The sequence below is a fragment of the Lepisosteus oculatus genome, chromosome 6 (genome assembly GCF_040954835.1).
Source record: "Lepisosteus oculatus isolate fLepOcu1 chromosome 6, fLepOcu1.hap2, whole genome shotgun sequence".
Lineage (NCBI taxonomy): Eukaryota > Metazoa > Chordata > Actinopteri > Semionotiformes > Lepisosteidae > Lepisosteus > Lepisosteus oculatus.
This window is the reverse complement of record NC_090701.1, coordinates 34,418,352-34,444,183: the sequence shown is the minus strand read 5'-3', so window position 1 is coordinate 34,444,183 and position 25,832 is coordinate 34,418,352. Positions and strand designations below refer to the sequence as shown.

The following is a 25,832-nucleotide window of genomic DNA, read 5'->3' as shown; positions in this document are numbered from 1 at the left end:
GGTCGTTAATGTTAACATTTATTGTGATTGAAATAAAACCTTTTCCAACCTTTTTCGATTATGAAATGAGTTTTAGGTTATATATAGCCATTCAAGTAAGATTAAACGTGGGTCCTCTTTTTTCGTCGAACCTGCTAGAGCTAATTTTTCCTAGTGGAAAAAGCAGCAGCGCTGCAGCGAAAGTGCTGATCGTGTGTAGGCCCTTTGTTTACTTGTTTCCTGAGATTTCATCATTCTGTCCCTGCTTCACTACTACCGGTCTTTTCGGTCCATGCGTTTGAGAGCTGCACCCGCCCTGCTGAGGTCCTGCATCGAGACTGCTGCTCTCTTTGTAGCACCCAGGGCACTGTCAGCGCCGCATCGGCTCCACCGTCCGCACGAACACAGGCTCTTCTCTTTGTCGGCCTGCTTGTTGAAGAAAAACAAGGAAAGCCTTTGGCAACAGCTTGCAAGAGGAAGAAGTATGGACGGCAATATCGAAGAGGTGCTGGCTCCTCTGAGACAGGCAGTGAAAGAGCAGGTGGGACAATAATGAACGGTTAAGTTCCGGTATTCGGGCTGCTATTATTTGTCATAATTGATGCTGTTACGGCCTATTAACTGTACTGCCAAATTAAGTTTTAAACGAGAGATCACAACTCCTGGACATGTTGATTAATATATATATATGTGTGGAACGTCGAATATTAATGTTACTTTGACATTTGACCTCCCTCGATGCATTGTCAGGTGAATCTTTAATGTGGACAATAAAAGCATCAGTTTCCTGATTGAGTCAGTAATCTCGATGTTCTTTAAAATCACCAATCAATACAACCCAAGACGAAGGGCATGTAAAACGTATATAAAGACATGCAGTACACGTTAGCATGGCTTAAAGATCTGAACCATCTCATTTTGCATTATTTTTTGAAAATATCAGTTCAGCGGCATACCAGATCCTGACTCCCTGACTTTCTTTCAGATGTTCTGGAATGTGCGGTTGTGATTTTTTTTTGTTATACTTGAAATTACAGTTTAGTTATGCTTGTTAAGTATTATTGGAAACCCCTTTATTTCGCAGTTTTGGATTGCTGGTGTGCCCGCGTTATTAAATTGGCGCACCTGTGTAAGAGTCAAGTGTGTACAGGTAATATACACTGTATGTTGCGCTCAAATAGTCTAATCAGCAATGCAGAGGCTCTACAGTGCCACGTTTAAGCCTCCATCAGCATCACGAAGTCAGAGGGGAGGAGTGAATATGTTGGCGATTCCTGTCTTTTCATAGTTGTTCATGGCAGGATTAAATCTTTGTGGCCCTGTAGTACGTACAGCGGCGTAGTTCGGTTTTTTGTCCCCATTGTTGAAAGGAAATCTTTAAAAAGATCTTTCTAGTGAGCAAAAAGTGGCGAGTAGCTTAAGTCCCAATTTGATCAGCTTTATCAGTTTTGGTACTGATTTATTTGTCGCCGTTAAGAAAAGTGTCTTGCATTATCTAAGAACATATCACGGTGTAATTGCAGTCGGCTTTTGACAATGTCACAGTTATAAGACATGAACGTTTTCTCGCATGGGAATGAATGTCGCGCATGTCATAAATGCTTTGAATACTTAAAGAAACCCCCCAAAAAATTCTTTGAACGTTTAAATCACAATTTCTGCCTTTTGGAGGTGCGGTCTCTGCCTCTGTAATACCGTATTTACTGTTTCTGCGCGATAAAAAATAACAGCAGTTGTAATGTGAAATAAACTTTACACCTATGCAAATGAAGTCCCCACGGGCTTGGTGCCTGTTTATGATGCTCTATAACTAAGCGAGCAGGCAGGAAAACCATTAGTCCTTAGTCATTGGTGATCCAACTTGAGGTCATAACTTGAGATCCTAGCAATGATTTTAAAATGAAAACAAAATGTATTTAAAATGCATTGATCATTGGAAAAAATATTGAAAATATGATCAATTTCATTGCATTATTTAAAAGCAATCTAATACTACTAAAAGCGGTCTAATACTACTAGAATTATTACATCAGAACAAAAGTGTTGGTTGCACCGAATGCTTTACTCTGAAAAACAGAACACTATAAAACCCTGCCATTGTAAATCTGCACTGATTTTAGATCCTTTTTTTTTTAATTATGGCAGTATCTCAAAATTTTTATAATGTCTATGTAGTTTCACTAAATTTTACCTTTTTAAAGGTTGGGATGTTGTTTATGTTCTCTTCCCAGGGTGACTTGGTGCGCAGACTGAAGAGTGAGAATGCCCCTGATGTGGACATTAGCAAAGCCGTGGCAGAGTTGAAGGCCCGTAAGAGGATACTGGAGGCTAAGGTACAGATTTCTGCCTTCATACTGTATGTTAAGGGCAGTTGTTTGTCATGCAGTTGGCACAGGTGTGTTTTTTTGCACCACTGTTTTGGTGGGTTTTTTTAGTCTCAAAGTCCTGACTGGTTTTATAGTTTTTAAGGGGAGTGTTTGAGTTTATTGCAAGGTTCCAGTATTAGCGCAGTAGATATTGGTTTTATTGCCAAGAAAATAAAACACATTAATAAATTTGCAATGGATGAATGCCAAAAAAGAACTTATTACCACTAATATCTGAGTTAATCCCTGTTTTCCTATCTCTTATTGCTGTACTGGAAAAATAAATTGCTACTCCAGAGATCACAGAAGTCGTATGCAGATAGGCTTTATTTACAAGCATGCAAGAGGGATTTGCCTCAGAAACCTCCCATGACTGTAGCAGGAATTTTATACAGTAAAAGTTTTTATATACATCACTGATGTTGAATCCATGTAAGGAAGTTCCCCTTTTGGGTGAGTTTTATATCCCTTTTTCTGTTCAGTGGTAAAACATTTTTTTATAACCACAAGGGCAATTGTGGCAAAACAGTTTTAGGGAAAATGCATAATTTGCAAAACAACTCAAATTTTAAAAAATGTACTTGTACTGGCTTAGTTGGCATACAACTTAATTCCCCTCGATTAACCCACAAGACATTGTCTTTATGATGTTAATTCCACACCTTTGGTGCAAGTATCCATTTTTTTCCATAATCCCAGAACATTAAGAATGTGATTCTTCCCCTCTTGGATAGCTCATTTATTGATGCTATCTTCAGGGAAATCAGTAAAACTTAACAGTTCATTCTGATCTGCCCTTTAAAGGCCTAGATACCACCAGTTTGCCCACAACATTCATGCCTACTGTAATTCTCTTTTATACCTAAATTGCAGAACTTGGTACATTATCAGTATTGGTAATGTTTTATCTTGCCACATCCACAAACTTTTGTGCCATCATATTGCATCCCAGCCCTCTTGATTGAGGGTCAGTTAAGTTTGTTACATTTATACCAAGTTGCTATACTAGTCTCATTATTTGTTGCACTACAATTCCTACAACAGTCTCTGTGTTAATCTCACAATAGCCTAGTCAGTTCCCCTTTTTAAAGTATTAACTAACTCCAGCCACTAAACTAGGATGACTGCATTATTGTTTTCTTAACTGCAGGGCATTGTTCACATTGTATGTCGCCTCTACTCTAACCTTAATACATAAGGTGACAATATTCCACAGTGATTTTGCACCATAGAGGTGTTTTGGGAACCACTTTTGGTTAAGTTCAGATGCTGCAGATTTCTATACTCCAATCACTCTGCATTTCTTCCACTAGTATTGACCCTCCGAGCTGGGCTCTCATATACATGGGGGCACATTTGCTCATTCTGTATCTATATAAACCTTAGTTTTGCCTTGAGCCCTGGGTCCCACACCCATGCCACTGTCAGTGTTAATGCTATTAATGTCCAGCTTGTGAAATGTAAGGCCAGTGGTATAATTTGGTGTGGTTTTTAGCCTCATCAGAATGGAAAGTAACACTTCAGCCCACCTATACCTTTTTTTATGATCTTTTCAAAGGCATTCACAAATTACAACATATAGTTTGGCTTTTTTTTTCCTCTCCAACCTTTTCAAACTTGTCCCAATTTCTCTAAATCTAAGAATTCTTTGGCAGATGTCTTAAATGAACAGTTCTTTCTGAGGATGGGAAGGAGTGGACCGTAAAGCAGCACTCGTTTTCATGGGCGTCAGCAATAATGAAAATGCCCTTCGGCTGTTTTTCTCTTTTTGATATGCCAAACCAGTTTTACAGTTCATGGGCTACAGTCTAATATTCTGTGAGAAAAATAAGCAGTGGTGTGTTCTCTTGTCTTTTATTTCTCTCTCAGTTAATATGTTGTTTGCTCTTAGTCCTCAGTCAAGTCTTACACTTTGGGTTGTTGCTACCCTAAATCCATACAGTGCCCTCCAGAATTATTGGCACCCTTTGTGAAGAAAATAAGGATTTATTTTCTTTGAATAATTTTACCTCACTGAAAGGTTAGATTTCTCTCATATTTTCAGTGTAAGATCAAGCTGATACACAACATAGCCTTTTTTGCTCTGTGTATAGTGCAAATTATGCTTAATTGGTGTGTTATGTCATTTTGTGTTTGTATGTCTTTCTCCAGTATTTGTGCTTCTTTCTATGCATTATACTTGATTTGTTGTTTATTTTCATATCAATTCTGGAACTGTTTATGTAAATTAACAAGCATTTCATGTGGAGTTGTGTTTCCTGCCCTGTGGTTCCTGGGAGCTGCAACCTAGTGCAGTACTTCAGGTTATGGAAAAGGGCAAAAATTAATTCTGTAGTTTCATGCATGGGGTCTGTGCTTGTGCTAAGCAGTCTCCATAGCCCGGTTACAGATACAAATTGACACTTCCTTTATAGGAATGTTTTTGTCTTTTGTTTTTATATTTGTTTTATTTTAATTTCAAAAGACCTCTCAGTAAAACACTACATTTCTATAACAGAAATGTGTTGGTTGAAACTGATACAAGCCGAACCGTTGTATGAACTTTAAAGAAGTGGGTGTGGCAGGATACAGATTTAATCTCTAATTTATATTTAGAGAATACAGACAAGTTACATTTTTTTCTAAAGTGTTTATATCCTGTGTGAAATATGGCAACCCCAACAGCATAGTGCCTCCTGTCAGACCCAGAAGAAACAGTAGCATTGTATGATTCATTAACACCCCCACCAGTGGCAAACTGATTTTTTTTCTGAAGCCTACCATAGTACTAGCTTGGCCCTGACTTTTTTATATGTCGTATAGCTAAGTAGTAGAGATAAGCTAAGGACTGATCACCCTAGCTGTAATTCCAGTAGAAAATGTTTGACTGATAACCAGAACTCTCCAGTTCAGAATGTTTCAAACCTAGTAGAGACCAGCTAATTACAGCATCATTTTTAAAGAGACATCATTACAGTACATCACTAGTAGTACTTAACTTTTAAGTTGTTTGCTACACCAGTTCATACCAATAAACCAGTAGCTCATTTTGGGTGCAACTAACTGGAATTTAAGTTAATTTTCCATATCTGTTATGAAAAGGGGGGTTAATCTATAACTAAGGGAGAAAAAAGTGATGCATTTTTCTCTCGACAGATTGTTCAGGAATCGTTCCACTACTAGGATGCATATTTAACATTGAATTGGTTATTTTGGTGTCATGTACAGGAACTAGCCCTCCAGCCCAAGGATGACATTGTTGACAGACCCAAAATGGAGGATACTCTTAAAAGGAGATTCTTTTATGACCAGGCCTTTGCTATTTATGGAGGTAAGAATATATTGACTATAGAATTAAATCTCCAAGTAGATCTGCACCAATATAGTTTCCATTAGAATACTTGTCAATAAATATCACTAGAGATCAAGGAATGTCTTTATTTTTTTTATTTGTAAATCCAAAATAAGTATGTTTACCTGTTTCTGCACTCCTTGGTTTCAAAAATACCATCCACATTTACTGTTGTCTCCCAACTACTATGGTATTCAAAACTTGCAATCTTGCCTTAACCTTTGTTCCCTTATTTCTTATTTCTTTCACAGTGGCTCTTAATAGGTGATTAGTTTAAGATGAACAGACAGGTGGGAATGACAATATATCAAATGCTGACACAATTAACTTTATTTCCAATTTGTTAGATTTCAGCTAGCACACCTTGAATAGGTATGTTGGGTGAAATGTTTTGAAGCAGTGTTAAAAATTGCAAACCTCTACAGTTTTTTTAAGACCTGAAAGCAAACTTAAAAGCTTGCCTCAGGTGGAAACTTGAAATTAATAAGCAGGAGACTAAGCACCTGGAACAAAAATCATGAGACAGCAGGCTCCCCCAGGACTAGGGTTGGTAACTGTTGATACATAATGTTGTGTCACATTACCAGTGAGACAAGTGTATGTTCTGGATTTATTATAAAGTGTTAAATAGTGCAAACTATGTACTGCACAGATTGGCATGGGGCCAGAAAATATACCAAATATACACAAACAAGGTATTTAAAGAACCCTATATATTGCACTGAGCATATAGGTATTGTATGGGTATATATGGCTGAGTCATTGTTGGTTATTAACATTACTGTAAAACCTTAAATCGATTACCCATTAGTTGTCATGCTTTTAAATGAAATTTGTCTATTTAAAAACTTTCAGAAGACTGTTAGAGGCTTTTGTTTAGCTTCAAAGGTTTTTTGTGATTTATTTTTCTTTAAATCTGTTTTTTACACATTGTTTAATTGGTTACATCATGCATATAAGAAATACAAACTTTTATCTATATATAAACATTATTGTTTATTACTACATTATTACTACATCAAGAGTTTTTATTAAATTATTTTCACAGTCTTCCTACCGGAACATTTCTATATTTGCAACAGAAGGAACCATTACCAGATCTTGTTTAAAACTAATTATTAAAACAAGAAGGGCTTGGAGCTATTTTTTTAGTACTGGCAATGTTATTCCGTTCATTGTCTCACAGACCATTGCAATCCTGTCCTCGTGTTTTTCAGGTGTAAGTGGACTGTATGACTTTGGCCCAGTTGGCTGTGCTCTGAAGAACAACATTCTTCAGATCTGGAGGCAGCACTTTATTCAGGAAGAACAGATTCTTGAAATTGACTGTACAATGTTGACACCGGAGCCAGTTCTTAAGTAAGTTTCCTGTCTTTCTTTAAGCAGATGTAATCTTCATTTTGTGTGTTATAATAATATTGTACAGATCAGCAATGCCAGTGCACTCTCAAGAAAAGCAAATGGAAAAACAACAGGTCTATACTCCAGAAACACTTAATTTAAATTTACTGCTGAGCTGTTTGTTCTTTTAAATATGATCGTTCACAATTTCACTTCTACGGTATGTGAATCAAAAGCCCAGACTCTCGTAGAGTTTTTACAAAAACAAGTTGCTAACAGCCCTACTCAACCAACTACCACACCACATTTTCCACTTCCTATTCACATTCAGTTTCTTTGAATGTCAGTTTGAATTTAAGAATACAAAACAGATTGAATGAAATTAAGTTATGGTGTGACAGCGCAATATAAAAAGTATATTTGTATTTGATTGTGAATTGTGTATTTAAATTAATATGTCTAGCAGTAAGAACCTGCCCTGTGGTTCCTGGAGGCTGTTTTTCTATGCAGTTCTGCAGGTTGTTTTAAATGGGCAAATATGAACTCTGTGATTTCTTGCATGGAGTCTGTGTTAATTGCAGCCTCCATAGCCCGGTTGCAGGGACAAATAATTTTCCCTTTATAAAGTTTTTTTTTAAATGTTGTCTATTTGATGCCAGTTGCTGGTTTATTGTTTAGTTTGTGCCAAAAAAATCTCAATAGTTTGGAACAAAGCAGTTCACTAGTCATATTGTATAGTGCATTTACAAAAGCCCTTCCTCTTTTTAAATGAGGTCTACAAATGGGGAAATTAATAGACAAATGTACTGAATGTGTTGAATTTTTAGTTTCATGTTAATCTTAATTTTTTAAGAACATACAATTTAAATGCTTTCGTTAATGTGATTTCTTTCTGTGAAATTTATGTTCTTGCTCAAGAACTTGAAAATCTATATGCCTGTGCTTATCGTTAATGTTCTTCAGGTCATATCTGAGATACTCAACAGAAACAGGTGCATTACATCCTCTTTGGTTTTAAGTGTTTGCTTATTTATATTCCAGGACATCTGGCCATGTAGATAAGTTTGCCGACTACATGGTGAAAGATGTCAAGAATGGAGAGTGTTTCCGTGCAGACCACCTTTTAAAAGGTATTGAAATAAATGGCTTTTGCTTTTGTGTGTTCTGAAGTAATTTAGTTTCATCAGATGTGTTTCAATATATAATTTGTAACAAAAATCCAATACATTTATGGAAAAGACTGGCCAGTTAACTTTCATGTTTCAATGAGACCTCCCTCCACTACCTCTTTCTCTGTTGCTATCCTGGCTTTTATATGTGAAGTGCTGGTGGATCTTCAGAAAAAACAAAAGGGCCGTTTGAGAGACGCCACCACCCACACACCTGATCAGGGTGTTGGTTCAGTACTTGGATTGCGTCCATGTTTTGATTGCATTAATAACCAAGCCTCCAGTGGCCTAGCTAAGAGCCACAGGAAATCCCACCTAATTGATAAACCTAGTGTGGGCATCCAGAATAATTAACTTTGTATTGAATGGTATTTAATTATATTATGTAGATTATTCATTAATTATAATTTAAAGCAACCCATGTCCTCAAGTGCCAGGTCCCTACAGTTACTACAGTATTACTTCCTGGAATACACAGTTGATTGGACTTCTTAGCCTGAGATGATATGACAAGTAGGCCCTGGTTTGCCTCCTTCTGGTTTACAGTGTTTTTCAGCCCTATGTTGAATGTTAGAATGCCACATATTTCTAGAAATGCTTTGATATTCCATTTTAATTGCAGCTCACCTTCAGAAACTTATGTCTGACAAGAAGTGTGCTGCTGAGACGAAAGCAGAAATGGAAAATGTCGTGACTCAGGTTTGTGTTTTTAGACTTGTAGAATACTGCTAACACAAAGAGGCAACAAGTTCACAAAGTCTCTTGTTTATTAGATGATTGGACTAACATTGCCTGAGATTGAACTGACTGAATTAACTGATTTCAGAATATTCAATTTTTCTCTGTTTGTTTGTGGAAGAAGACTACTGCCACTCAAGTCAGTACGATGGAGGATATATATTTTTTAATCAGTTGTTAAATTTGGTGTTGGAATGCAAAATAGTGCCACACCTCATTCTTTTGTAGTGTTATTCACACTTATTTACTCTTATGTTCTTGTTAAGTCAAGCAAAGATCTTGTATTTTTTGTCTCTGTTCATGAACAATGTTTTATCCCAATAGTAACAGTGGTCAGGGTTCTGGCCTTGTAACTGGAAGGTTGTGGGTTTAGATCCTGGAGAGACAGTGCTTTTTTACCCTTCACCCAAATAATACCCAGCTATGTAAATGGATGCAAATGTAAATCTCTATGGATAAAATAGTATTTAATATTTACTTAAAATGTCTTTAATCAGTACTTGTGGTCAAAACCTTTTGGTACTGTTAAAATAACTGTTTACTCACAAATACATTTCACTAGGGAATTACAAGTGAAATATTCAGTCAGCCTTTAGCAAACTTTTATTTTAAAACAATTAATATTTCATCTTTCCTACTTGGAGGAAAAAATGTAGCCATTGGACAGCAAAGTTTGTTTTCCCTACTACTTGCATCTTGACTTTTGTAGCATCTTAAAGTACAATAGTACAGATGAAACCACTGACATCTTGCTTAAATACTATTGCTTGAGCTTTGAAAATATATTTAAAGTGTATTTAGTATTTGTCATTTTTAATTTAATAGTTTTTCAGTTTGTTCACTTCAGTGTTATTTATATATAACTGTGTTATTTACGTTATCAACGTTATTTACACAAGTGAAAGTCAAACTCACATTTTGTCACATCAGTCCTTTTAATATCAGAATCTATGCCTGCACTTTTCAAAATTGAACATCTTGATGTTTAAACCCTGCCCACAGAGAAAAGAATTATTGTGATGATAGCACTAACTAGTGGTGAGAGATGTGCTTTTCAAGAATGTATTTTTGTAGTTTGTGAAGCAGATATCCCTTGGGAAATTTGGGCTAGCTGTTAGCTCAGGGTATTAACAATATAATAGTGTGCTTTAAAATATTGTGTGATTATATATTTTCTATCTGTCCTTCTGTTGTGATGAAGATATTTATTTTTTAATTAATTGAAAATAACCAATTATTTGTATTATACCCATCCAATTTGGTGTCAAATGTGAGATTAACAAGACTCGTCTTGCAGCTACAAACCCTGTGGCCGCACACGGGGGATAATGAGGAAGAGTACTACACCTCAGACCACTTGTCTTTCAGTATTTTCCTGGCTACACTGGCCCATACTGAAGGTTCTGCTCTTCTTGGAAGAGATGTACTGTATATCCCTCTCAGACAGACATGCCTGCAAGCACTTGCAAGGCTACAGGAGGTTGCTGTGCCACTGAGAGCTGAGAAGTCCCTGGTTGATTAATCCCAGCCTCCTGTTGGCAGTTTTCAGGCAGTTGTGCGTAGAGAAAGCCAGTCACAGCTGGCTAATGACAGGGCCCAGGCTTGAACCTGCGATCATAGAGCTCACCTTTTTACCAGCCAAGCCACCCGGGAAGCCCCCTTTAAGATGTGTAAGGATATATTATTTTCTATATGATGTTTAAGAGACAAAACACCCTTCTTTAACTTCATGGTCTGAGTTTTTAGAGTGGGGAAATGTGTATATAAAGCTCTTTTGCCTAAATCTTCCCAGAATCCTCTGAGAAACAAATGAGTGGGTTTGAATAGGGAGCTGCCTGAGTGTTTAAGCTGTAAAGGAAAAGGTAGAGGTAAAAATAAGACTCTCACAGATCAAATGTTTTTTTCTTCTTTCTAATTACAGCATAGACTGAACTTCAGCTTCCTAATGAGTACATGGTGGTTTCAATGTGTTTGATTGTGAAATAAACTTTGCTGAAAGTTGGCTTACGAACTCTTGCTTATGATTTATGAAGCATAAGCTTAGTAGCCAAAAGGAGAGGACTCAACAGACTTTAACAGTTGTTTAGACTCATTGTTCTCGAAGTGAATGAGCACGTCTTCCCAAAGAAGTAAAGAGCTTTGTTTTGTGATGATAATTAGTTTAACAGATGCCTATATACGATTCAAATTAAAATATATAAAATGTACATATAAAAGTGATTATACTGATATAATAAAATAAAAGTAAGGCACAACCTGCCACTAGAACCAAATGAAATGGTGAGAATAAAAACAGAATACAGATCCTATTCATACACAGCAGTAACATAAACACCATGAATGTTTAACTTATTGATCATAATTTATTGAAAACTTAGGGAGTTACATTGGCAGTTTGAGAATTAGAAAGGTGAAGAATGTAGGTGAGAACTAGGAGACAACAGACAGGTTCTGTCTAAGCAGATTAGTTTTTAACGGGCCCTGAGGGTGTGGTCAGGGACTGTACATTCTGTTTTTAAAGATTTTTCTGGTTCGTTCCATCACTGATGATTGCTTTAGTGGTAAAAGTCACTAATCGGTTTCAACACCAAGAAAATAATTATTTGAAGTTTATCAAGTTTATCACTGGATATCCTAATACCCCAATAAGATATGATGTACAGTAGTTCAAGTAGGTAGCTGCGTCAGCATGTGCAGGCTGCAAAGCAACAAGTAAAGGTTTATTCCATGCTGAAAAGAGAAGATAGGAAACACAACGTTTTGTCTGTGGAGCCTTCTTTGGGATGATGTACAGTATTTGAGACATTATCAGCCTCAGTATCATTTTAGAAAAAGTTCTTAATAATAATAATCTTTATTTTATATAGCGCCTTTAAAGGTGGCTTCTCAAAGCGCTTTACAGGATGACAACAACAATAAATGAGAAGAATACACAAGATAAAACACAATTACAATATATAGAGGGGACCATGGATGGTGGTACTAAAAAAAGCAGAGGGGTGAAGAATGGAACCAGTTAAGTAAAGGCTTTTCTGAAGAAGAGGGTTTTGAGTTTTTTAGATCTGTTTTTCATGCAACAGTTCACGACTGGACAGCGGTCTTGGTTGTTTCCCAGCCAGGACAAAAATGGTAAAAACTCCATAGATTATTCCTTTCACCCTTGTTATACTTCAGTAGAAACTCACATCAGACAATGGCTGACAATTTAATATGCGAGATGATCGTCTTTAACCTTTTTGGTTACAAAGGTATTTTTTTGGTTAAATACAAATTGTGGGTTTTTTTTCCACTGGTGTCATTTTGGTACCAATTGTGATTCTACAAACCTTGTTCCCAACAGAAACAAAGCAGCAAAATGTCTCGAATGTGTTTGTTTACCTGTGTCTGTTTACAGTAAATAGACTTTAACAATGGTGTAAGTCTGTGGTGGCATTATTTATAATCCAGAGGATATTTCCTACTGTGGCCCTGGCACAGTTTTGCAAAATGTTGATAGTGCACGGTACAATACTATATAAGATAAAAAAAAATGACTGTGATGCTTTCATTTTTCTTACCACTTCTGAAACCCAGATGTTATTTTATGATCCTGTCATAAAATAAAATGTCGTTTATGAGTATGCGTCTCTCATAGTTCTTTTGTTTTATTTTTTAGTACAAGTGAAGTCTCAAGTATCTTTAGTGAAATCTATTTTTAAATTAATTATATTTTTCTTTTCTGTTTTAGTTGGATAATTACACCCAAGAAGAGTTAGCAAACCTCTTTGTGAAATACAATGTCAAATCTCCAGTCACAGGAAATGATCTGACTCCACCTATCTCCTTTAACCTGATGTTCCAGACATCCATTGGACCGGGTGGAAACATGCCAGGGTAGGAAAACGACCGCTGTGCCACCTATCACTGCCTCTTTTTTTATTCCACGATATTGTACTTTTAATTCTGTTCTGTTTTTCATATGCTGTATTAAACAAAATGTTTCTCCCTCTTTTTAGGTATTATCATCCAGTATTTACTCTCTGCTTTTTACAAAATTTGAAATTCATTAGCATCGATACAGATCAGGGGTGTGAAATAAGGAGGTTATGAATCAATAAGAAAATCAGGTTCTGAGACCAGCTTGCAATACTGAGGATTATAAATTGCACCCCCTACGGTCATGGATTCCTGAGCATGAAATGGCACTTGTTTTTACTCTCCTTTAAATTTAGACGCGACAAATGTACACTCATGTAATACAACATACACTGGTTACACTGTAAACAACAGTTACACTCTGCATAGACATTTACAATTCAGTGAGATTCAGTCCTACCTTCTGTAGATTTGCAAGAATTCTATCCTTACAATGTTAATACACCAACACCTTAACAGGCCATGGGAGAGATAAGCCATTGCTGAGAGAATCTCTGTCCTAATCTACAAAAGATATTCTAACCAGGATTTATTCTCTGTCTCTAAACAGATGCTTACTATAAATGGGAACAGTGTAATGCTAACATTGGAGATAACATTTTTAGTTAGAAGATTCCACAGTATAAAAAATCGGAATCTCCTAATAAGACGGCACGTTCTCTTCTGTAATGAATCTCAGAGTCTAGTACTCCTTCAGCATTCAGATTATTTGGACAGAATCTTGTTTGAAGTTTAATTTCTAGAGAGTGCTCTCTGTCAGTACAAGATTTGGATTAAGAGGAGGATGATGAATGCTGATATTCCTTTTGCCTGTCCTGCTTTCTTGCTCATATCTCTTTGTTCTGTTTCCTGCCTGTTCCTGTATATATGCTGTGGTCTACTCCTATGGAAGCTGTCTTCATAACCTTGCTAGTAATGGTCCTGTCACTGTTGAACATTTGTTTTATTATGGCTGATTTAATAACTTTGTTAATCCACAGTAAATTATTATAAGTTTGCTGAACTATCTTCCTTCTTGCTTATTTACCTCATTGCTTAAGGATAGCTACACAAATAAAGATAAACATATCCCATTGTTCCAAACCTTCAGAGTAGGGCAATCAAGATGGGATTTAAACATTCCTAACCTTGTTTAAAATCAGTGGTCCCCACTGTCACAACAATGTGGTTGCTTGAACATTACTTGTTTATAGGGAAATTGTTCCAGTGCTGTCGCCTGCCTGCACCTAAACTATTGTTCTTTTTGCATGTTTTCAGAATGGAAACCTGTATCTGTTGAGATTATACTGATCAAATGTATTCTTTGTTACTCAGCGGGTAATATAAGCATTTGTGATTCTTCATTTAAAATTGAATTTAATTCAATTCAGAAATTTGTAAATATGTATAACGTTAAATCTAAAATATTTACACAGTACAAATGAATTATGCTCTGCTGCACAAAGACTAATGTAAGTCATTCTGCTTTCTTGTGCATTTCGATGTATGTAGCTATTTGAGGCCTGAAACTGCTCAGGGAATCTTCCTGAACTTCAAGCGCCTGCTGGAGTTCAACCAGGGCAAACTGCCCTTTGCTGCTGCCCAAATAGGAAATTCATTCAGGAATGAGATCTCTCCACGCTCCGGCCTCATCAGAGTCAGGTAAAAGTGTTTTTTTTTTTATTTTTAATACAAAAATCAATTGTATCTGAATGTCAGAGTATTTGCCCCATGCCTTAAAAACATATATTTAAAATGTAAATGGAGCATATTTTTGGCGGATGTAGAGCTTCTTGTATCCTGAATAAGTGTTAATATGAATAAGTGGAATATATAGGGTTAAGGTAATGCTTGGGTTAAATTTGTTATAGGTTAAAGTTAGGGTGGAGGTTAAGTTAAGGACAAGGGTTACGAGCGGTATTAGGGGAAAGGTTGCTGTAGTGTGATAAGGCTAGGTCTTCAGTGAGATTGATTTTGAATAATTCAATTAATGTATCATAACCATTAAAGTTAATGTGGCATAGAAAAGTGGTCTGCCTGCCAATATTCATTTATAACACTTGCGTTGAATGCTGCTTTTTACCTGATTTCTAACAGTATAGTTATTCAGCATAGTACATTATAGTAATTCAGTATTTTACTCTGGTTGTAATGATCTAATTGCTCAGTGGGACTAACAGGGGATCAGGAGTCTTAAGATGAACCCACTTTCTGGGTGAGAGACGGATGAGACCCAGGGGAACTGCAGGCAGTGCACTTATAGAGGCTGTAGTGCAGGCAAAGGTAGAGAGATACAGACAGGATGGTGGTGTAGCAGGCAGGGGTTCAAGGCAGATATCACAAGAGGGCAGTGACGCAACTGCATGGCCAGGCAGCCACGTAGCGCTCACGAAGCTGCCAGCACACTGATGAGGTGAAATAACGAAAGCACTGGAGAAAAATCCAAAAGAGTAAATCCAAAACGGGTGTGAGATCTTGGCGCTAGAGAAGATCAGGCTTGGTCAGGTGATCTGGGTCATATAGAGGGTGCGTTAACGAAGCAAGACGGAGACCAAGGAATTGTGGGTAAGGAAACAAGCAAGAGTGAAGCCAGGAAAAATACAACACTTGGGAGTCTTCAAAACACGAAGGGAACAAGCTTGTGACTTGGAAGTCCGAAATCTATATCAGAGCCCTTATTAGAGTTTGAGCTGCCCTTAAGCACCCCCTTAATTGCCAGAAAGAGATGAAATAGTAATTGGCTCCAGGTGATACAGGTCTCCTGTCAACTAGTCCATGGGAACCGATGCTGAGTGACAGGTGGGTGGAGCAGACGCCTGCCACACCAGTACTAGCTCACCCCACGGAACAGAAGCCAGGGTCAGCCTGATATGGGCAAAGTGGATGTGGATTTGGAATAAAGTCATTGAGATTGAGTTACAGTTCATAATAGATGGAATGTAAGATAAGAGAAATGTTACAATAAATGCCTGATTGTGAAAGGAAAGACTAACGTATAGTCCTGTTTTTTATGCAGAGAGTTCACCATGGCAGAAATAGAGCACTTTGTGGATCCCAATGATAAAAACCATCCCAAATTCCAGAACGTGGCCAACTTAGAGATCATGCTGTACTCCTCCAAGGCTCAGACCAGTGGTCAGTCTGCACAGATGATGAAACTGGGAGACGCAGTTGAGCAGGTAAGGAGCTATGATTTCCTAGTAATGTGAACAGGGTGTGACTTTGCTTGATACTATTATTCTTCTTGTTTTCCATATTAAGGTATGGATATTTTTTGTATACCACTTCTGGCTCTCTGTTGCAGGGTGTGATCAATAACTCTGTCCTGGGCTATTTTATTGGGAGGATCTACTTGTACCTGACCAAAGTGGGTATTTCCAAGGACAAGCTTCGCTTCCGTCAGCACATGGACAACGAGATGGCTCACTACGCCTGTGATTGCTGGGACGCAGAGACGAAAACCTCTTATGTAGGTGGATTTACTGAATTGTTTTCAAACTTCCTCAAGAAAATGAACAGTGACGCCATTACAGTTTGTTACCTTGAAATTTGCCAATCTCACCCATGCAAGAAGTTCAAGTAGGTAGCTGCGTCAGCATGCGTAGGCTGCAAAGGAAAAAGTAAATGTTTATTCCATGCTGAAAAGAGAGGAAAAGAAACGGTGGCACCCTAAGGTGGCTCCACAGCCGAAACGTTGTTTCATTTCCACTCTTTTCAGCATGCAAGAAGACTTATAATTGTAGGAGGCACGATAGAAGATGTCTTTACAGCTTTTCCCAGCACGTGTTAGAATTTGGAATCTGTTCAGTTGATTGCAGCAGGATGGAAAACTCATGATTGTTTCTGACTGATCTTTCTGGCAGGGGTGGATCGAGATTGTGGGCTGTGCCGACCGATCCTGCTATGACTTGCTTTGCCATGCCAGGGCTACCAAGGTTCCTCTTGTAGCAGAAAAGCCTCTCAAGGAACCCATATCCTTTTGTGCTTTCTTCAGGGTTACACATGTACAGTAGTTGTAATTCTAGATACTTTAAAAGACTTTAAAGGCTAACAGACAAGGACCAGAATAATAGGATGGTATAATACCTGCTTTGTCTTTTATTGTAAGTAAAATATGATGTTATGATTGATAATTACACTGGGCTTGGTGGTTAAAACAAATCTATTATTATCAGTTATTAGTGTATTATTTTAGTATGGGAATTATTTGTGTCTCTAGTTCAAGAAACTTGTTTGTACAAAAAAACTTATTTCCAATTTTTGGAAATAAGTTTGAAGATTGTTATAAAATCGTGAAATATGAAATCCCCATCAGTTTGTGCCCAAATGAAGGAGCATTATGAAGTGAAGTACATTCGTTTTGTGCTGTGCTGGTTTATAATTCCCTGTATTTGTGGGAAAATAACTTATTAGTTAAAAACATTGCGTGCTACTGTTTACAGTTAATTCTTTGCCTGAACACATTTACATGTGTGACACTTGTCTTTTACGGCAGTTTTCCAAGATAGTCATTTACAGTGGTTTGACTTTAAAGATGGGTGCACACACACTAGTGATACTTGACAAAGAATGAACTGGATTTGGTACTGTTAAATTTTTTGGTCCTCACAAATAAAGCAATAAATTAAGGCGATCCCCATTATAAGTCACCACGCTATATGTCCTTTTGCGCTTAAGTTGTTAAATTGCAGACCTTCATGTAAAAAAATCCCACTGGTGTCAAAAGCCAGCAACACAGGTGGTTCATGGATTTATTTTTGTCTGGAAATGAAAAAAAAATATTGTGAATATACCATTCAAAATCTAACTTTAAACATTCTTCTTCTTGTGCACAGTGCTTTTACACTTGATTTAGGTTCTAAATTACTATGCCCCAAAGTTTAAAGTGAGTTCTTGCTATAACACAGTACGTTGAACTTGAACGGTACTGGTACAATGGAATTCTTACTTACAGAAAGTCTCTCGATTGTAAAACAAGTGTAAAAAACAAGACAAAGTGCAAACAGTGCATCAAGACAATGTAAAAACAAACATTAGACAATGTGCAAGTAAACATGTAGACAGTGTGGTGTCACCGGGGGAGAGTTTATGTGAACGAAGGTAATACTTACACCACACTTTTCTTTCCTCAGATCCGTGGCGTTTCTTCCAATAACTGTCTTCCTAATACAGTCCGTAATCCGTTCCCTTAGTCCTGATCCGTTCCGAGTTCCAAAAGTCCGTAATAAAGCCAATCCGCGATTTATCCTTAACCCGTGTCCGTAATCCAAAACCATAAACCTTTTCTCCTTGCAGTAGTACGTTATTCCTTAGCCCGATCCTTAACTTGCACCTCTTTCCACTCTTTTCCTCCAAAATGCATTCACCTTACCGGCTTCCGCCCTGTTCACTGCCTCCGGGGCACTTATATTTCGGTTCCTGATGCGTCTCAGCTGTGTCTCATTGTTTCTTAAGGTAGACCCTTTCCATCTACTGGTCAGCTGATTCTTTTTGTCCGCCATCTTGCTAAGGTCCATCTCTAGTATTTTCAGTGTTTCGGAAATAGCTGTTAGAGATGACCCTTCCCCGGGTCCTCTTACAACAGTTTGAATGTAAACAATTCAGACGTGTAAACAATTACTGGAGATGTGCAATAGATAAGAAATCATAAAGAGGTAGATGGTGTAGGTGTGGTCCGAGGGGGATGGCTAAATGTGTTCGCCAGTCTCACTGCTTGTGGATAGAAGCTATTGAAGAATCTAGTGGTAAGTGTCCGTATGCTCTTATATCTCTTGCCTGAGGGCAAGCTCATGCCCGGGGTGGTGACTGTCCTCTGTGATGGCCAGAATTTTACCACGGCAGCGGTCCTCATAGAGCTGTTTAATCTCGGTGAGACCGCACAAACACTGTGGTCAGCTGGGCTGCACATTTCCTCAGGATGCGAAGTGGTATCCCATCAGGCCCTACAGCCTTATGGATTTTCACCCTGCTCAGAGTCTTCTGCACATCCTGCTCTGAGAGTTTCAGAACAAACTCACCCTGCACACTTGGGGTCTTCTCAGCATTGCCCGCGTTCAGAGCATCAATATTGTTGCTGTTCAGAGCATCAATATCGGACACATTAATAGCGTTGCTGATCCAACCAGGTTTAATCAGGCGGATAAAGGTTTGATCACTCACCAAATGCAAGAACAGTATGTGGAAAGAAAATTTAATCTTAAACTGCTAATGACTTTTTGGGTTTCTATGAAACCACTATTTTAAAGGAGTTGGTGATGCCATCTGTTTCTATTTGTTTTTTATGGGTTGTGTGTTCATTAAATGTATATACCCCTGTGAGAACTGTTTGTTGGGAACGTATCTCAAGATAATTACATTATTCCTAACAGATTAGTTCCCCCAAGTCCTGTACACACAAAACCTTTTAATAAATTTGCACTTATGTATATTCCTCTATAAGTTAAAAAAAGGTTCTTGTAGATATCTATCCAGTGATGAAGAGGGGGGGGGGGAGGCCATGTGTATCTATGGTTCTGGAACATACTGTTTCAGACAATGGTTGCAGATAACATGACTTGTTTGTTTTCTTCATGCATTTTCAGTCTAATGCTACAGAGGACACTTATTTCAAAAACATTACCTTGGTCTCTGCTTACTCTGCATTGTTTGGTCTTGATTTTAATTCCTTAACTACGTCACACAAAACTGTAAATGTTGTCCAGTTTGAGCCAAACAAGGGAGCAATTGGAAAAGCATACAAAAGGGATGCCAAGCTGGCAATGGACTACCTTGCAATCTGCGATGAATGTTACATCACAGAGCAGGAAAAACTCCTCAATGAGAATGGGTAGGCCTGCCTTTCATTAAATCTTAAATTGTACTCAAGACCTTTGCATGTGGTGCAGAATCCTGAAAGATAGCTAGAGGCAATGTGACTGAGAAAGACAAGATGTAGAAGCAGAAAGATCAGTACATTACAATTTACCTTAATCTTAATTTAATTTGAGGTTCTGTCCTTTAGATTGTAGCTTGATGCCCCTGTATGTGTAAATATTCAGGTATGTAGAAACTCCTGTTAACCTAGGCCCTAAGCCCAAAACTTGCCTAGGATCCAAGAGCTGTGAGACTCCAGTGCTAGTTTTTGCTGCTTTGACTTAATGTTCTACGTTATGGATGCTCAACTTGTAGTTATCAAATGTATTGGACATTTTGATCAGTTCGAGACATTAATATCTTTTGAGAAAGATATTAAAGTTCAATTAAAATGTTCTACATTTTTTCTAGTGTTGTATTCACATAAAGAAATGTAGCTCTAGAGCGGCACAAACGTCATGCTGTGGAAAGGCGCAGCAGAATACATTGGTTTCACTGTACTGCAGCCTGTCTGTAAAGAAGTGAATCACATGAAACTGGTTCTTTGTCAATCTTAATTATAAGTCCTTCTAATCATTTTTTGTTGTACCATTGTCTATATTGAGGTTTCTGTTAATTGAAGATCAACATGTTTGATTTTTTTTAATTTTGACCAAATATTCTAGCATTTTATTATTTTCATCTCAAATTTTTCCAGTTTGAGCAATGTTGCTCTTAGCTGTGCATTATTATTCAATAAATTCTACCGACTTGTTTGCCTTTTCTGCAACAGCAGACCTGCATGTATTGAAGTAAAGAACTGGATTCTGTAAGAGTGTTGGCTCTACCTTCACTTTTATCAAATGGCTTTGCTTGAACCAATGATCTAATGATGTTCATTCCCTCATAGTGAGTTCACTATTGAAACTGAAGGAAAGACCTTTAAACTGACCAAAGACATGGTCAGTGTGAAGAGATTCCAGAAGACCCTCCATGGTAAGAGAACACTCTCATAGAGCAGATTATAAATGTAGGTACAGAAGAAAAAGCTTTAGTATGCTATAGTGTGCTCTAAATGCTTTCAATAAGAATAATAAGAATACTGGGAGGAAATTATGTAGAGGAAATGGGTGTTACTACTAATAAAGATTAAATTAGAAATTAACCCTGTACTAAGTAATGGCTTTTCATTTGTGTAGTAGGAAGAGGCCTGTGGCAAAGAAAAAGGCTTCTGTTGGATATTACATAGGTTGTTTGTTATTGGCAGGTGTGCCAAAGTTCTCCTTTAAACAAGGCTTGTCAGCATGAGGATACTCTGGCATTAAGTGTTACAGGGTGCATACCAACCTGAAGAAAAAAAAAGATTAAGCATTTAGATTCTTCGTTTTTGAATTGTGGCAGTTGATAGTGGTATTATACCTATAAAGTTTGGAGTTAATTATCCAAAGTATTGCCCTAGCATTTCAGGGCTTGTTTTGCCTTAAGAACATGGCATTTGCCTGATCTTTCTCATTAAGTAGCTATTGTAAGTGAATCTAAAATTTTGTCCAGCAATTTCTTAAAAGTGCTCAAAGTCTGGGCCTTGAGACCTGGCCACAGAGCCTGTTCTGAATATCCACAACTCTTTGAGTTTATAACTGTTTCCTATTCTGTGGCCCAAATAAATTTACCTTACACTACGTTTTCCAATTGGGACTCCTTGCATTTGTTTCACTACTGAGAGTGAAACTGTACCCTTGGTTGAACCTATCTGGACTCCTTAGGATTTTATATATTTGGATCAAATCTAAGGCTACAATATCTTTATAATATTAATTTGTTATCTTTATTCTGTAATTTAATCTCACTTGGTGTGGGCATCTAGAAATTTGCAGCATCCTGTGACAGCAGCCTGTTAATTTTGGTTGATACGTAATTCAGATGTTTGTTCCAAATTTAATGGCTCATCTTTGTATACTAGTCACCAGGCTGCCTTGCCTACACACCAGCAGTTAATTTATTTGGCTGATGTACATTTTTCGTTTTTCTGGAACAATGCAGTTCAACTACCTTTCTCAAGTGTGCAACTGGTGTATCTCACCTGGGAATTGAATCCACAACCTTTCTGTTGTCCAGAACCCTAACATGTGCTCTATACTGCTTCCCAGTTTAAAAAAAATCCTTATAGTTTCTGGGAGGTTTCCAGTCCCTCTCTAGAAGCTTAATGTGCATGTTTCCATCTTCCTACTATTAAGGGCTATTTCTAACTGTTGGCAAAAAAGTGAGCTAAAACAATATACAAAGACTGCTGGAGAAGTTCACACAGGATTTATTAATTGACTAGAAGAAACCATTTCAGTTTCCAGTCCTCCTGTTTTTCATAGTTAATGTGTATCAGCTGTCATTTCACTTAAGATAGAAGAAGGCAGTGATTTTCGGTTGTTTTCTGAATATTTTATTTTGTCTCTAATCGTTCTTACTACTGCTCTTTCCTGTAGTGGAAGAGATTGTTCCCAATGTTATTGAGCCTTCCTTTGGAATTGGGAGGATAATGTACTCTATTTTCGAACACACATTCCATGTCCGAGAAGGTGATGAACAGAGAACGGTATGTATTTGTAAATTCTAATCCAGGTTGTATCAGCAGTTTTGAATTCTCATTTTGGTAGACACCCAACCATTGTATCAGGCCCAGCCTGCCTCAACAATATCTTATTTACCTTTTTTTTTCTCCTTTTCAGTATTTCAGCTTTCCTGCCACAGTAGCTCCATACAAATGTTCCGTCCTTCCTTTGAGTCAGAATCAGGAATTTGTGCCTTTTGTCCGTGAGCTTTGTAAGTACAGAGTACATTCTCTAATATTTCGGACAGAATAGTTGACCAATTTTATTTTAGCCAGAGGAAAACAGTTTCAATAAGGACCCACTGAATTGGTATTATTTTCAGTCATAACCAGAAGGTAACCATCAAATTCCACAGACTGTTCCACTGATTATGGATTTATTCTTAAGGAGCAAAATGTTGTCGTCTAGTTGACTAGTTGAAGTTTTAGCTGAACCACGACACACTCATAACCTTTACATCCTGTAGGCGTTTGGGGTAAGAATCTGAGAGAAGTTCACCTTGAGGGTCTTTTTGATGTGGTAGTCTGTTTCAGAAGTTATGGTGTTTTAAAATATTTAGGATAATTTTTATTGGTAAAAGTTCTGGAGCATCACCTTTAAAATTTTCTCACAGCTGAAGCCCTGACTAGAAACGGCGTCTCCCACAAGATCGACGATTCTTCTGGGTCCATTGGGAGGCGATATGCCAGGACAGATGAAATTGGTGTAGCTTTTGGCATTACCATTGACTTTGACACCGTCAACAAGACTCCTCATACAGCTACTCTGAGAGACCGTGATTCCATGCGCCAGATCAGAGCTGAGGTAAGTGCGCATTTTATGTTGAAAATGAGGCTAGGCTCAGTCAGTGGGTTAATAACATCTCTAGAGCTCTCCAGATAAGGCTGTTTTAATCAGAAATGGATTACCTAGTAGCACAGTAATAGCACTTTTAAGAACACATTAAAGTTCTTCTAATGTGAAAATGTTGTTTTAACATCTAACACTTTTGTCAGTGATTAATAGTAGCTTTCACATCCATTTTAACTGTACAGATACTTAAAAAAAGATTCAAAAGAGAAGCTGCTTACAGAATGGCTTCAAAGGTTATATTACACTCAGAAGTTGATCCTATATTTAGAATCACAAGCTGCAACAGCAGAGTTAGTGATGTAAAAATATAATGATTTCGTGTCCCTTAAATTATTTAAAAAACTTTTCAAGTTTTCATTTGAACAAGTAGAGATTAAATCCACATAAAAAAAGTACAAATAAAGGAAAAAAGCGGCCAAAATGTTTTTGTTTTTTATTGACCTGCATTGAATTTACTTCAGCTTGTTCCCTTGCAGCCTGCATACAGATACAGCTTCCCACTCAAATTATTCATTATCTTTCTTCGCTGATCAGAGAGCTGGTGTAAGACACAGTTAACACAAATAGTTCAAAAAGTTTATCTGCTAGTCATTTCTATAAAATGGAATTCATAAAGTTCATGATACTCTGATGCTTGCATAGTTTATTTTTTAAATGTTTTTTTTTTTCTGAATTGGCTAAGTGTTGTTTTATTACTCCTACTGCTATTAAACCTGATTATTACCTCAACCATAAAATGCTTTTTCACATTTTGTGAAATTCTTTATTTTTTGCAAAAAGTCTTCCCTGTCTAATTTGTGTTATTTTGGAAACTGTTTTAAGCTAAGCTCAAATGCCAAAAGAAACATAAACTACAATTATAAAATGGGGAAACTTGTAGCTTGAAGAGACTACTTATGAGATTTAAATGTTTATAGTAACTGATATTGTTGTAACAAAAAGAATAAGGTTCTGGATCCTGAGATGAAGTTAAACAGATGAGTTTATTGCATGCAAGGAACAATAAAGCCAAAGTCTTGTTTCCCGCAAGAAACAACAAAACCGAAGTATTGTTCGATGTGCCGGTACAAACTTTTAGGTTATATAGTCCTTCCTTGCTGCTTCGGACTTCATTCGGTGTTATGGTAAGGGGGGGTTCTGGTATTTGGCCAGTTAAGAGACTCTGGCCAAATGGTCAGTTTAAGATTACGCCGCCAGGGGGTTCCAAGCTCCCATCTGGAATCCTTATCAGTTAACCACCTTTCCGTCCATAAACCCCTGTTGCATAGAAATCTAATTTTCAGGCAGAACTGACTTAAGTTAACCCTTTTTACATCTTGTCCCTTACTTCAATATGTACTGAGAATATGAGAAATTTAGTTATAATAAGGTTGTGCAATTCTTAAATAAGCTGCTTTGTTACATTGTTGAAGCTGATTTCTTAAGGTCAATTTGGTGGCTAATAATAGCAACCCAACTGGGTTGGATCAGTAAACGTCATTATCTCTGATGTAAGCTTTCTTACATGCTTGTGATTTGACATTTCAAATTAAATGCAGGTTAAACTAAAACCAAAGAACATGTTTTGACTGTTATCAATATACGAGTCATTTTATAGCCTTAAGCTCAATAGAAAAAGGAAAAGGGGATCTTTTTCAGAGTTACAGTTCTCAAAATCTGTTTTTGCTTCACAGGTTTCAGAGTTGCCTACAATTGTGCGCGATTTGGCTAATGGTTCCACCACATGGGCAGAAACAGAGAGCAAGTACCCCATCTTCGAGGGACAGGAGACAAGCAAAAGGGAAGCTACAGAGGAGTAATTGCTGGCTACCACATACAAAAAGGAACAAACATTTGTACTGTTAAATGTTGATAGGAAACATTTTATCTGAACTGTAATTTGTTAAATTACAATGTACACCATTTGAAGCCCTCCTTATTTTACTGCTGCCTTCAGAATTATTATATAATAAAATCATTGGTATATAATTACAATGCTTTAAAACAAATGAAAAACTGCCTGCTTGCTGGCTATAAATACATTATGTCCAAAGACTAGTAGGATATTTAGTTATGGGTTAAAGTACCTTTGAACCTACAAAGGACTTAAAATCAGCACAAAATGTTTAATGCCAAAGCCTGGCTTGTTGTTAATGAATGGCTGTTGATCTTCAAAAAAAAAAAGGGTTAAAGAGTCCTACTGGTCTGGTGGAATTGCAAAAAACACTGATCCAGTTTTCGTCGATTTACAAAAATTTTGATGAATAATAAATTCACATTCAGAGATATCTAAAAGCCCAGCAATTTGATTGAAGCTGCTATTTTTCTAATTGGGTGAAGTGATCAGAGTTTGTGTCCGGTTCTATGGATAACCTAGTTATCTGAATGGGCAAACATAAAAAAAGAGTTATAGAGATGTAACAAGCATGTTTATGACACCTTCATCATGTCAGTGGAGAGTGTACTACCCATGTAATAATAACATCCAATGAATACTATTAAAGTAATTTTTAACATTTAACTCAAACGGTCACTCTTTGCTTGGTGTTTAGTTTTCCCCTCTTTTCCCTCAGCCTTCACTTGCTTTTGGTTTTGGGCAGTACACTGCCGTCCTACCTGGGGCTTAATGCCAGTCAGACTTGCCAAATATCAAGGAGTTATTGGGATGGCAGACGTACCTTAAGGGTAATGCCAAAAGCAAAGTGTAATGTATTGTCTAATAAACCTTGTACGAGTTCCTCTAAATAAA

The 25,832-nt window shown here is 37.3% G+C and overlaps 1 protein-coding gene and 2 non-coding genes across 3 annotated transcripts; all 3 read left to right on the top strand.

The window, feature by feature from the left end:
* The first annotated feature begins 223 nt into the window (after positions 1–223).
* gars1 (glycyl-tRNA synthetase 1) lies at positions 224–25,832 on the top strand. The gene is made up of 17 exons (XM_069191211.1): positions 224–520; positions 2,211–2,312; positions 5,553–5,655; positions 6,894–7,035; positions 8,059–8,147; positions 8,809–8,885; positions 12,652–12,797; positions 14,331–14,480; positions 15,835–15,997; positions 16,123–16,287; positions 16,682–16,790; positions 19,500–19,644; positions 20,560–20,645; positions 22,127–22,236; positions 22,370–22,463; positions 22,866–23,056; positions 24,778–25,832. Exons 1-17 carry the CDS (start codon positions 272–274, stop codon positions 24,901–24,903), a joined length of 2,247 nt encoding a protein of 748 aa, XP_069047312.1. The 5' UTR covers positions 224–271; the 3' UTR covers positions 24,904–25,832.
* LOC138239479 (small nucleolar RNA SNORA84) lies at positions 4,606–4,742 on the top strand. The gene has a single exon (XR_011189970.1). It is a non-coding gene; the product is annotated as a small nucleolar RNA SNORA84 (small nucleolar RNA).
* LOC138239480 (small nucleolar RNA SNORA84) lies at positions 7,493–7,626 on the top strand. Its single transcript, XR_011189971.1, has one exon. It is a non-coding gene; the product is annotated as a small nucleolar RNA SNORA84 (small nucleolar RNA).